A 13,861-nucleotide genomic window follows, 5' to 3' on the forward strand; every position below is an offset into this window, starting at 1 on the left:
GGAAAAGAAAAGTGAGAAAGTTCTGCTATAAACAGTAGACAAAACAGAACTTTGTGTTTTTATTACCAAGCCTGATCGTGTTTGTCAATTTCGGGCATTGCACGGATAACTTTGGGATATCCGCGTGCATTTGTTTTCAAATAAGGGCGACAGAAAGCATTTCATAAAGGTCGGAATCTGTGACGGTGTTATATTCCCACTACTCATCTTTTAAACAGGTATTTGAAGTTCGGATATTACAGATTTTATATGTGGAAATGTATATCCGTAAAGGTAAAGCTAGTATTGCATTTTCCATTTTGTAAAATCGTTATAGTAAGGGTAAGGTGGTCTGAGGGAGGAAAAATGGTGTTAACAGAAGGAAGATGATATCCGTCAAAAAATCAGAACAAATACGGAAGGCTAAATCCTTTCAAAAATAGGACAAAGAAAATTTTAAAAACTGTCATCCATGACCCGACAGAAACAAGAAATATACAATGAAACATACATATAACCACAGTATAGAATCAAGTAACTGCAAGAAAACTCGCTATAAAACCACAGATGGGGACAAAAAATCAAAAAACTCATTTTACTGTCAAATATTAAGAGCAAGCAGGGAAATTATCTCGTGAACTTAAACTCTAAAATTGAAAAAAAAATAGCAATATGCTCACCAAGCACGGGGGAACATTCTGTCGTATCCACACAGTACGAGGGTTAAGCTCCGTAATAAACATCAGACAAAAAATTGATATGCAACGTACAATCATATTTGACAGCTTCTTCCTTAAATGTACATAACAAAAATATGCCAGTTGCTTCAATTTTAACTGTAAACAATTTTGCTTAATTTTAAAATGAAAATAAAAAAACTTAAAAGGCACAGTTTGCGAAATGGCACAAAGCTTTCGAAATAACAAAAATGTTTGCGAAATAACGCTAAATATTGAAAATAATGTTCAAGTGGAGCTAATATGACTCCATATACGTACAATTTACCAAAAAATATAACAAAAAAACGAAACTCCAAGGCAAATTCAAAAAGAAAAGGTCCATAAAAACTGATAAAAATCAAACGCTATCAATCAACGGAACAAGTGAAAAACAACTGCCATGTTCCTGACTTGGTACAGGCATTTCACGAATTTGAATTAACTGTTTTTATTTCTGTAATATATATATACCGTGTACCAAAAAAAAAGCAATATTGCTCAATAAAATTAAAACCATTACGAATTTGTATACACAACAGAGCATTAAGCTATATTGTGTAAGACATATATATAGCGCAATGTTACATAAAAAAATGATTCATTTTAAGACAATTAGTTCAACATTAATTATATTTTTATTTTTTAATGAAAACAATTAGGTAAGCGATATGTTATGTTCTCACCTGTCTGTATTAGCTGCATTTTCAGATAAACATATAATTACTTGCTACGAAGTCATGCTTTTAAACTAATGTACAACTACTCCCCTCGATTAAATAATTAATGAAGCATCATTTTATTTGATCGCTGAACTTTTCAAAAATGTCTTCATCTAATGTTTCTTCGCTCAACATCTGTCATTGTTCTGAAATGCCTAGTAAAATTATATTACAATTGCTATGACTTTGCATTCAAGTTCTCAATACCCTGCACGGACTTGAAAATACGTGTTTGTTGCTTTCCAGTTCAGCAGCAGCATTATTCAAAACAATGTGTCCGCAGAGGGTAACATAATAAACACATATTTCTGTGGACTGTTACCTTTTGAACAATCATTTTTAATTTTTGGCTTCTCGTGGCGGTCTAGTACAAACCAAGGTTAACAGTAATATTACACTATCATGTTTTTGTCCTGATACGCACGCATTTTTTGTAACTGTACATTAAACAACAATACCAAAGTATGTCAGTTATGATTTTAAAAGTAACAGGATCTTAATCAATGACACATTGGTATGCACGTCCATTAGACAGTAGCCGAAACAACGCTAAAGCATATTTACTAATTCAAAGTATAAAGTTATATGAGACAGTTGTTATCTGTGAAAGAGGACACAGTCTGTTAACTAGCTATGTAAAACTGTTTTACTTTTTTCTTAATCAAAGTATTCAAATAATTTTTACTCTTATAATAATAAGGAAAATCACATTGTTAAATAGCTGAAAACTGTCATCGTTATAATATGAAACTGAAAATGCACTTGAATCCAAAGTCATAGCAATTGTAATATCATTTTACTGGGCATTTCAGAACAATGACAGATGTTGAGCGTAGAAACATTAGATGAAGGAAATTTCGAAAAATGCAGCGATAAAATGAAATCATGCTTAATTAATCATTCAATCGAGGGAAATATTTGTACATTAGTTTAATTAGTCGTAGAAAGTATTTTTTTATTTTATCTGAAAATGCAGCTAATACTAACAGGTGAGAACGTAATATATCGCTTACTTAATTGTTGTCATAAAAAAAATAAAATTTAATTAATTTTTGAACTTATTGTCTTAAAATTAACCAAATTATTGTTGATGTAACATTGCGCTATATGTATGTCTTACACAATATAGCTTAATGCTCTGGTGTGTATAAAAATTCGTAATGATTTTAATTTTACCATTTTAGCAATATTGCTTTTTTTAGCTACATGGTATATATATATTACAGAAATAAAAACAGTTTGATTTTTTGTCAGTTTTTATGGACTTCCCCTATTTGAATTTGCCTTGGAGTTCAGTATTTTTTGTTATACTTTTTTGTGAATTGTACGTATACGGAAGCGTATTAGCGATTAATTTCAATCTTTCGCGTTATTTCGCAAACATTTTTGTTATTTCGAAAGCTTTTTGCTATTTCGCAAACTGTGCCTTTTCAGTTTTTTATTTTCATTTGAAATTAAAAATTCGGTTGATAGTTAAAATTGAAGCCACTGGCATATTTTTGTTAGGTGCATTTTAAGGAAGTAAGTATCAAATTTTATTGTTTGTTGTATTATTAAAATTTCAAAGGGATATCTGGAGTCTTGAGCGCATAATCATGGTATACAAATAAGTAGGAGTGACACCTAAGCTTATTATACAGTAATCCTGTTGATTAAATCAGATATATTTACAGTATCAGATATAAGTTGGTGCATTTAAACTGTACGATATCTATAATGCTAAAAGAGGAGACCAGATTTAACGTGTCGCTATTCCGTTTTCAAAATCAAATCAACAAATATTGCTCTCTAACTGTAGTTATCCTGTTATCCTCCCTAATGATTATTTGTTTGGGATTAGCTGGAGAATTAAAATGAAAACAAAACTATTTCCGTATGTCCTTTCCGTCATTATCATCGGTTTCGTGTTTTGTGCCTACTTCTTCCGCTAGACTCCTTAATGATTGATTGGTTTTCGCTTAATGGACGCTTTTCCTATAGTTATTACGGAGGTTGTCCCTTGTACGATGTGGATATGACAGAATGTTCCCCCGTGCTTAGTGTGCATATTGCTATATTTTTCAGTTTTAGAATTTGAAATCATGAGATAACTTTCCCTCATTGCTCTTTATATTATAGTGTTACTAACTTGCTGTTTCTGTATTGGTCGATGTATTGATTCAAGGTCTGTTGTATTGGTCCAAAAGACCATAGGGGCGAGAGCCAATACAGCTGACCGAGAATCTATACAGGGCCAATACAGATTCAGCAAGTTCGTAACACTTTTATTAAATAATCAAAACAGTCCATATGGCTGATCCGTATGGCCAGTCCGTATGACAGGAAGTAGCTACAGCTGGTCTGTCTGACAGGAAGTAGATACAGCTGGTCCGTACGGAAAAACTAATTAATCGGGCAAAACAGCCGTATTAAACGTATGGTTATTATGCGTTGATCTTTTGAATTCCATATTAGTCATGCTGATTTAAGCATATTATGTTGAATTAAACATTTTATTTAATAATTATTTCTATTGTATTTAATGCAATAGTTTATATATATATATATATATATATATGGCAGTCAGCACGGTATAAGAACATCCGTTGTTCGACATGCTAGTCAAATGCGTTTTGTTAAAATATACTTTTTCACTTTTTTGGTCTTTTGGAAAATGTTGTCTGTGCTGTATTTAGACCCCTCTACCAAGAAATGTGTTTTGCATGCACACGTATAAAAATTGCGGTTTTTATCCAACGCAATCATAGGTTTGAACGTTGTTTTCAATTTAGACTTGTTTATATTTTTTCGTTTGGGCTTGTATTATATTTGCCTTCGGGTTTATATGATCCGTTCATCCTATTTCGACTCTTCAAAATTCAAGAGTCTATCCTAAATTGAGGTAAATTATATGGCCTTCCAAATAACGTTTCGATTCCTAACATCACTGAAGAGACATTAATTGTCGAAATCCGGATATGGTGTACCAATTTTTGCACCTCATGTTTGTGGTATACCATCTTTTCCGCAAGTTTATTGTTTTCTGTTTGGTATTTAATTGATAATTAAGATCCATTTTGTTACATCTGGTGATCCGTTTATTTGGCAATCGCCATGGCAGTCAGCAGGGTTTAAGAACATCCATTGTTCGACCTGCTATTCAAATGCGCTTTGTTAAAATATACTTTCTCACTTTTTTGGTCTTTTGGAAAATGTTGTTTGTGCTGTATTTAGACCCGTCTACCAAGAAATTTGTTTTGCATGCACACGTATAAAAATTGCGGTTTTTATTCAACGCAATCATAGGTTTGAAAATTGTTTTCAATTTAGACTTGTATATATTATATATACATATATATATTGTTGGGCTCAATTTGAGACGAATTATATATATATTGTGGCATTAGCCTTGTATAACCACGTTTTATCCGATGGAGAATATCTATCATAAAGTTGTCACATGTTTAGACGTGTATAATTAAATTAAAATTTGATGTGGCGGCATGGTAATTAACATTAACATCCTTCACGACAGACAAAATAGCTGGTCTGAAAGGTACACCATCTACTTGCCACTATACATCATGTGCTGTGTTACAACCCTAGATAAAGCCGACGAGGGAAGGCATTACATCGACCACCGAAAGCTTTATTTTTATGTAACCTAGGTGGTTGAATGGTCTAGGGCGCTAGACACGATGTCACAGAAGCAAGGGTTTGAATCCCGCTGAGGGAGGAACACAATTTTCTAACACAAATTTGAAGATCTAAAATGTTGGGCAAAATTTGAGATGAATTATATATATATATATTCTCCGCAACTATGTTATTTGTAGTTTATGAGAAATAAAATCATTTATACATATCCGCAGTGTTTCATTATAAAGATAATAACTTTTAATGTAATTAATCAATGATTAAAGGAGTTTTGTTACTCTTTAAACTTTTAATGCAACTGCTTTATGGTTATACTCCTAAATTGATTGCATTTAAATATGATATTTCTATTGGCACTATTGTATCGTCGTCGTTCTTAATGGTCAACGTCCGATGGCGAGACTGAAAAAAACACGTATACGCACCGTCGTCATTGGCATTACAAATGGTCAAATGAAGCCTTAAACTTCATATATCAGAATAGGTTTTATGTTCTTTATAAAAAAAAAGGAGATGTGGTATGCTTGCCTATGAGACAACTATCCACTCAAGTTCAAATGAAGTGGATGTAAGCAATTATAGGCAACCGTACGGCCTTCAACAATGAGAAAACCTATACCGTATAGTCGGCTATAAAAGGCCCAGACATGAAAAATATAAAACAATTCAATTGAGAAAACTAATTTATAAACAAACAATTTACGAAAAACAAAAATGACAGACATGAACCAACGACAACCACCGAACTGCAGGTTCCTGACTTGAAACAGGCACATATATAAGTGGCGGGGTTAAACATGTTTGAAAGCGATAATCCTCCCCTAACCTTGGTCAGTGGTGTAACAGTACAATATAAGAACAAACTATTAAAATCAGTTGAAAAGGGCTAAACTCATCAGATTGATACAAAGCAGAAAAACATCTAACAAAAACACAGACCGAACTTGCTAGGTATTATTACATCCCCCAAAACAAAAGCAAAATACACAAAGTACAGATCTAAGAGTACTCGCAGTTATTGACAGCTAGTTCAATACCAATAACAACTAATAAAAAGATCATGTATCTAAGACTAAATAATCATTCAGTACATATTCAACATCTAATGGATTTAGTGTAAAGAAGTCATAAAAAGTCAGAGAAAAACATGACCTTGTGCTATTTTGACTCCGAACATCAGTATATAGACATTTATTGTCGAAATGCGCATCTACCGCAGTTCAATATGTACTATTGATGTTATAATCTAACCAAAAATTCCTAATCTGCCCTCGGCTGTTCGAGTAATATTCTTATTTTAGATTTCACTTGTTAGTTGAGTACTTTTAATTTATTGCATGTACATTCCTCCTTATAACAAAACCTAGCTATAGCTAAATGATTCTAAATAAACTAACCATATAAATATATTTAAACCTTCTATGCTTCGGCTTCAATTTCCTACTTCTCACTCACTATCGAATGAAGCCTTTGTATATTCGGAAATCTTCAGGTTCGAAATTCACATTCCACATGGGAATATTTCCGTTCCGTTTCCAATTTCGTATAATAGTTAATCTTTATAATAAAAAGTTTGTATAGTGTTGTATTGTCCAAAAATACTCGAGACATAAATATATCTATTCATTTTATGGGAAAATTATTAATTATATCTTGTGATTACATTTTTAAATTATCACTATAGTGTATTGTATTTTGGATAAGACGAATTAAAAAGGTCCCCGTAGGGCTATGTGAATATATGATCCTGTAGAATTCTAAAATTTTCAGGAAGTTAATTGATCAATTAATGTAAATAGTGAACGCATTTTTCCCATCGAACTTGAAATAAAGGATACAACAGACACAGTTAAGTCTGCCTCATATCTTGACGTACATCTAGAAATTGAAAATGAGGGTCAGTTCAGAACAAAATTTTACGACAAAAGAGATGATTTCAGCTTCCCAATTGTAAACTTTCCATTTCTATGTAGTAACATTCCAGCCGCGCCTGCATATGGAGTATATATGTAGAACTCCGAACCGCGACGGTACTCCGAACCGCGATGGTCACGCTGATGTGCGATGATTTGACTATGAAGTGCGTTTTTAATCACGCTGAAGTGCGATGGTGGCATTGTGACGCTATATTGTTGATAGCTACGCCGAAGTGCGATGGTGGTTACGCTGAAGTGCGATGGATTACGTAAACTATAGTTTCAATGTTTTTCATGTTCACATGCAGCGGTTATTTTCCATAAAAACCAGTGACTAAAAATGTGATAGCTGTTTAAAATGCAATTCCCCATTTTCATTCTCATTTTTAATATGATAAGGTCCTAATAAACTTATCACCGTCGGTGGTTTTTACTGCGACTGAAAAAAAATGGAAAGCTTTTTTCATACTTAAGATGAATACAAATAAAGAAATTTTTAATACCACCGGAAACGGTGAACAATTAGTAGACGGGGGTAAATTAGCCTCTGTAGCAGATCCTCTTTTTGAAATCTACAGGAGTTTTGTTTTTTTTGTACGATGGAGCTTGGAATTATCTAACTACCTATGGTTCCGTATTATGATATTACGGTAAACGTGGAACTCATGAGAGCTGGAAGCTGAGATTAACAGTTATCTCAGATGAGAGGTAGAAAGTAAAGATAAACTGTTAACGCAGAATAATGTTCACATTCAGCAAATTTGAAGATAACGATCTCTCATTTAGTATGGAACTGTGACAGATGACATATATAGACCATCGCAGTTCAGCGAACAGACCATCGCACTTCGGCGAAAAGACCATCGCACTTCGGCGGAGGCCATCGCACTTCAGCGAGACCATCGCACTTCAGCGTCCCCATCGCACCTCCGAGTCCTACATATATTCTAAGTTGATACGATATTCCATGGCTTTCGTTTCCTCTCATGATTTCCTTGAAAGAGGATTGCTGCTCACAAGGAAGATATAAAATCAAGAGTTCCAAGTGATGAAGTTGAAAATCATCCCTTCGAAAATTTTACGGATGCCATCACGAGTTGATTGACCGTTACGGAATATCTGTTTCACCGATGACGACGGATATGTTCCAATCGTCGAAACCATAATTCCGACTTCTTTTTCCCCAAATGTGACTTGCATAATTAGACTTACAACCGGGTTTGTACTTACAGGAGTAACACGACGGGTACCACATGTTTGGCAGAAGATGATTACATTCTGGAGCACCTGCGATCACCCCAGTTTTTTGTGAGATTCGTGTTGCTCAGTCATTAGTTTTCTATGTTGTGTTTTTTTTTACTGTTTGTCTTTTTGTTGTTTTGTTTTTTTTTTTTGCCATGGCGATTTCAGTTTATTTTCGACTTATGAGTCTGACTATCCCTTTGGTATCTTATGCCTTTCTTTCACAGTTTTGCTGTTTTATACAGCAGTGAACCTGCGTATTCGTATGTCTCGTAGTGACGAGGAATTCCGGCCTCTTATCCTCAAAATAGTAACTAGAGGTAACATGTTTTTATACATTTATACATTTTCTTATCATACTGGTTTCTTAGTATGATAATAGAATGGGTTAATGCCTGATAGCAAAAAAAACGATGGATATCGTTTTTTATAAAGTATGATTATGTGTATGTCCTGGTTTATATTATATGCCTGTCAATAAATAAACGTAATATTGTGAAACATTTCACGTCTTTGTGAATTCTTTACATTATGTCTTCACTTGACTCGTTTAAACACGATGATTTCAAGCATATTTAGAGATACTAAAAGTAAAACAATTATTATCCTAGATATCTAAGAACAAATGAATATTTAGAGATACTAAAAGTAAAACAATTATTATCCTAGATATTTAAGAACCAATGAATACTTAGAGATACTAAACGTAAAACAATTATTATCCTATATATTGAAGAACAAATGAATATTTAGAGATACTAAACGTAAAACAATTATTATCCTATATATTGAAGAACAAATGAATATTTAGAGATACTAAAAGTAAAACAATTTTAGACATTGCAGTTTCAAGCAAATACTGAAGATACAAAAAATAAAACAAATCTAGACATATCAGTGTTATAGAAAGCTTTGAAAAATTTTTCCGGATCGAATTTTTCGTTTTCATGTTTTGCTAGTACGACATTTTTTCATTCATTCTTATTTCCTGCATTGAATTGCATTTTGTTTGACAATACATTAATTTTCACCCCGTCTTGGACAAAGTTATTACAATGCCAGAATATTCATTTCAAAAATCCTATTGCCTAAATCCTTTACCCCCAGAATATTAAATGATCCTCCACTAAGAACTTTAAAAAATTGACCGCAACCTTCGGTGGTGAATAACTGTACAAATGAATGATAAACCCGAGAAAATATGTTCAAAATGTCATTTTCAATACTGCGTAACTCGAAGATTAAATAAGCCAAGAAAATTTTATTCTTTTTTTTTTATAATTGATTGATATGCATATTTTAATTTCTTTAGATGCAGTAACATTTTATTTAGAAAAAGGGATAAAAATGAAAATAATACTTGATGAATCTTAGGTGTCCGCAGCGCTTTTCTGGACTAACCTTCATAAGGAATGCTCAAACCCAAATATTTAAAAGCCAATGCAATGATGTATACGAAGTCAAACATGTGGAGACCTATATGACTCAAAGATAAAAGATAAAAGGCAAACCAATCTACGGTCAACTTAATTTGTCTAATTGAACTGATCAACAATACAAAAATAAGAAGATATTGTAGGATTGCCAATGAGACAATTATCCACCAGAGATCCAATGACCGAAGATGTAAGAAACTTGGACCATTAAACAGCATTTAACAATGAGCAAAACTCATTACGTACAGTAAGGTATAAAGGGTCCCGAAATTAGATACATGATTTTTTTTAGTTGTTATTGGCTTTTAACTAGCTGTCAGTAACTGCGAGTACTCTCAGATCTGTACTTGATGTCTTTTAATTGTTGGGATGTACAAGTACCCGTTCACGTCCACTCTGTATTTTTGTTATATGTATTTCTATTTGTATCCATCTGATGAGTTAAACCTTTTTCAACTGATTTTTATAGTTTGTTCTTATGTTATACTGTTACACCACTGTCCCAGGTTAGGGGGAGGGTTGGGATCCCGCTAGCATGCATATGTTTAACCACTCCACATTCTGTATATATGTGCCTGTCCCAAGTCAGGAGCCCGTAATTCAGTGAATGTCGTTTGTTGCTGTGTTACTTATTTGTTTTTCGTTGATTTTTTGTACATTAATTAGGCCGTTAGTTATCTCGTTTGAATTGTTTTACATTTGTGATTTCGGGGCCTTTTATAGCTGACTATGCGGTATGGGCTTTGCTCATTGTTGAAGGCCGTACAGTGACCTATAGCTGTTAATTTCTGTGTCATTTTGGTCTGTTGTGGAGAGCTGTCTCATTGGCAATCACACCACATCTTCTTTTTTATATATATGAAGCATTTCAACCAAAACAAACCAACAGCCTTATTTACGTAAACATGATAGACATGTAGAAGCCATTGCATTAGTGTAAATGACATCATCTTTACGTCATAGAAATGGCTAAATAACGTCATGAAAAAAAGGAATGAAAAGAGAATGAAAGAACTTTGGCAGAACGTCATTGTAGCATGCTTTTCTAGCTGAAATAAATGTTTATTTTATTATCCTTAACCATCGGTCATATCGGTCCATTTGCAGTTAAAGATCACCTAAATCGGTCAAATCGGCCTTTTGACAGTTAAAAGCAAAGTCAATCGGCCCGATCGGCCCAATGGCAGTTAAAGGTAACGTCAATCGGCCCTGGTCGACCCTTTGGCAGTATAAGGGTTAATTTATTAAGTGATATATTCCATTTCAAGGTTTTCTGCAAATGTCGATAGACTAAACAAGAATGTCAATAATAAAAAAAAATAATAGTATTGGCCTTTTCCAAATATTTTTTTAATGAACTGTATAAGAATAAATTTACCAAAATAATAGTTTTGAAGGTGCAAAAAAATATCAGATATATAAATCATTTTTCAGATAGCCTCGAAAATATTGCAAATTTAATTCTGCAACCATATTAAAACTTTTGAATTGTCCATACTTTACTCAATCATACTCGAATAAAAGATCGACAACATATTGTTGTTCAATAGTGCTGTTTCTACGTAAACTTTAGGCATTCAAATACAATATTCAATCTTACTTTTGCATCGAAATGCATGTGATTGGGGTTAATTTTGATAATTTCCCTACGTTGCTCGCAAAAGGACCAATACTTTTGATAAATTGTTTATTATGTGCTTACACTGTTGTGTAACTAAATATTTAGGCAGCTCGAGGGTACGAAATTTCAGTTATTGTTGGGGTTCATGTTGCATTTTGCTCAGTTTTTAGAATGGAGCCCTTTGTTTTTAGGGAGATTTTTTGCTTTGATGTTGTTGGTTTGTCTTCCACTTATGAATTGTGATTACAAAATAGACCGATTTGAAACTAAAATGAAAAAGTGAATGTATTCATTATGATGTTTAAAATATCTGTGAAGGACGAATTTCAAATAAGACGTTTTAAATAGTCCTTTGTACTATTAATGCAGATGTATATTTATAAATCCATTTTGGAATTCCATTTTGAAATATGCAAAATTTATTCAAGTCCCAAAATAATTACATTGTGAAGAAGTTTGCTTGTACCAAATATGAATACCATAACTTCCATAATAGGTAATTGAATATCCAATACGACAAGCTTACCCCCAAAGACATCCATGACACGGTTATATGTTCTTTCGAGGTAACAATTGAATACTGATAACAAATGGTTACTTAGAGATTTTTTTCTAAATTAAACTTCGTTGTTGAATTAATTCTTTTGTGCTATTGTAATTATCCGAATCCACACTCAGTAAAAATTTAATAATTCAGAATAGAACACAAACGATAAAAGTATAGAAGAGGGACGAAAGATACCAGAGGGACAGTCAAACTCATAGATCGAAAACAAACTGACAACGCCATGGCCAAAAACAAAAAGACAAACAGACAAATAATAGAACAGATGACACAACATAGAAAACTAAAGACTAAGCAACACGAACCCCATCAAAAACTGGGGGTGATCTCAGGTGCTCCGGTAGGGTAAGCAGATCCTGCTCCACATGTGGCATATAGATTAGACGACATTTCTCATATCTAAAGATCTAAGACTGCCAGAACATGTCACTAGGGACATATCGTATCGGTCAACCGCACATAACATTGAACAAATACAGTAATTAATGATGCAGACATGGTTTTGTCTATCTGGTCACAGCGATTCTAAAAGGGACGATCTTCAAAAAGACTTTCCGACAGACAACGGACGTTAGATGATTGATGACAATTCTTGAATGAGGATGTACAACAATAAATGTATTATCTAACATAATGCTACGTGTCAAAGATACTGTGTCTATGGCTATTTCTATAATTTGTTAATTCAAAAGTAATTACCTCACCTTTTTGGATAATCACATATATATGACTTAATCTATCAGATAACTAATATATTCTACGATTGATATTTTTCAAGTATTCAAATTTAAGGTTTCAGAAAATGTTATCTTTGTCCTACATTTATCAGAGTTGGGTGAATTAGACAAGAAAATAAAACATACGACTTTCTGGAAACCATGTTTTTTTCAATACCAAGCAATAATAAACATGACGTCATAGGTCTATCACATTATAGTAGATTTAAGAAAGGAAAATAACTTGTATTATGTCTATTTAATCAAAAGCATTGATCCTAATAAAATATGTATTTCTATTGTAAAAACTAAAAATGTCAAATCTTCATTCATATTTACCACAATTTGCTAAAAGCCACTTTTCTAATTGTTCATTTGCATTACTAATTGTACTGTTACCCGTAGTAACGGAAACACGATGTTAACGTTCGAAAATTCAGTTAAAAGTTTTGTAAATATTTCTAAATATTGGAATTGTAGTTGTATTGATGCTTCATATTTCTAAATTTACATTATATGGAGAACAAAATAAAGCTTAAATCATGTATGCAAATGGATGATATTCAAGAAATAAATGAATACCTTAGTTTATATCAATTGTACTTTTCAGTAACTAGAAGAGAAGAAACTAAAACTTTATAGATGAAAAAATTTATAATTCATATTACCAACAAAACAATTAATTGAAACAATCGAATATCCCTTTGGTTTCCTTGGCCTCACTTTTACTATTGAAGTTGAAATAGACGATAGAGAATATAAAGTCATTTTTATTATTTGTCGATTTTTAGACAACCTCTCGATTAGTAATTATGAAATGAGAAAAAAATCAAATTTCGATCTTAGCATATCGTTGAAGCAATTATCATGGTTAAAAAACTTGTGATCAAAAACGTCTCAATTGGCTTTAAAACAGTTTTAGGATGGAGAAAAAAAATTTCTTTGTGTATCAAAAGACCATGTTAACTAAAATAACTTGAAAATAGGCTATTCCTAAAATAGTTTGCATTGCAAAGAGCTTACTCCTGCTGGAACTCCTGACTCTAACTAATACAATGATTATACAAGTAAATTTTTAAGTAATAAAAATATCCCCCAAATCCAGACTGCCTAGATTTTTAACAATTATTATTCATTTATATGTTTGTCAAATGATTCAAAGAGCAAACTATATGTATTGTCTTGATTTTGCAGATGTACTATATAATGTGTCAGGACTAATAACAATAATTATACCATATATTATTTATATATGCCTTTTTCCAAATAAACACATTACAACAAAAAATAGTTTGAATAATCCTATAGAAGA

General features: G+C 32.6%; 1 protein-coding gene across 1 annotated transcript in view; it reads right to left on the minus strand.

The window, feature by feature from the left end:
• LOC127719654 (uncharacterized) overlaps window positions 1-1,435 on the minus strand; it is a 33,606-nt gene extending 32,171 nt beyond the window's left edge. The window contains exon 1 of the mRNA XM_052225882.1: window positions 1,382-1,435. Coding sequence (XP_052081842.1) covers window positions 1,382-1,400 — 19 coding nt within the window. The 5' untranslated portion in view covers window positions 1,401-1,435. The remainder of the gene's footprint in view (window positions 1-1,381) is intronic.
• Between the last annotated feature and the right edge of the window lie 12,426 nt (window positions 1,436-13,861).

The sequence above is a fragment of the Mytilus californianus genome, unplaced genomic scaffold (assembly GCF_021869535.1).
Source record: "Mytilus californianus isolate M0D057914Y unplaced genomic scaffold, xbMytCali1.0.p SCAF_11, whole genome shotgun sequence".
NCBI lineage: Eukaryota > Metazoa > Mollusca > Bivalvia > Mytilida > Mytilidae > Mytilus > Mytilus californianus.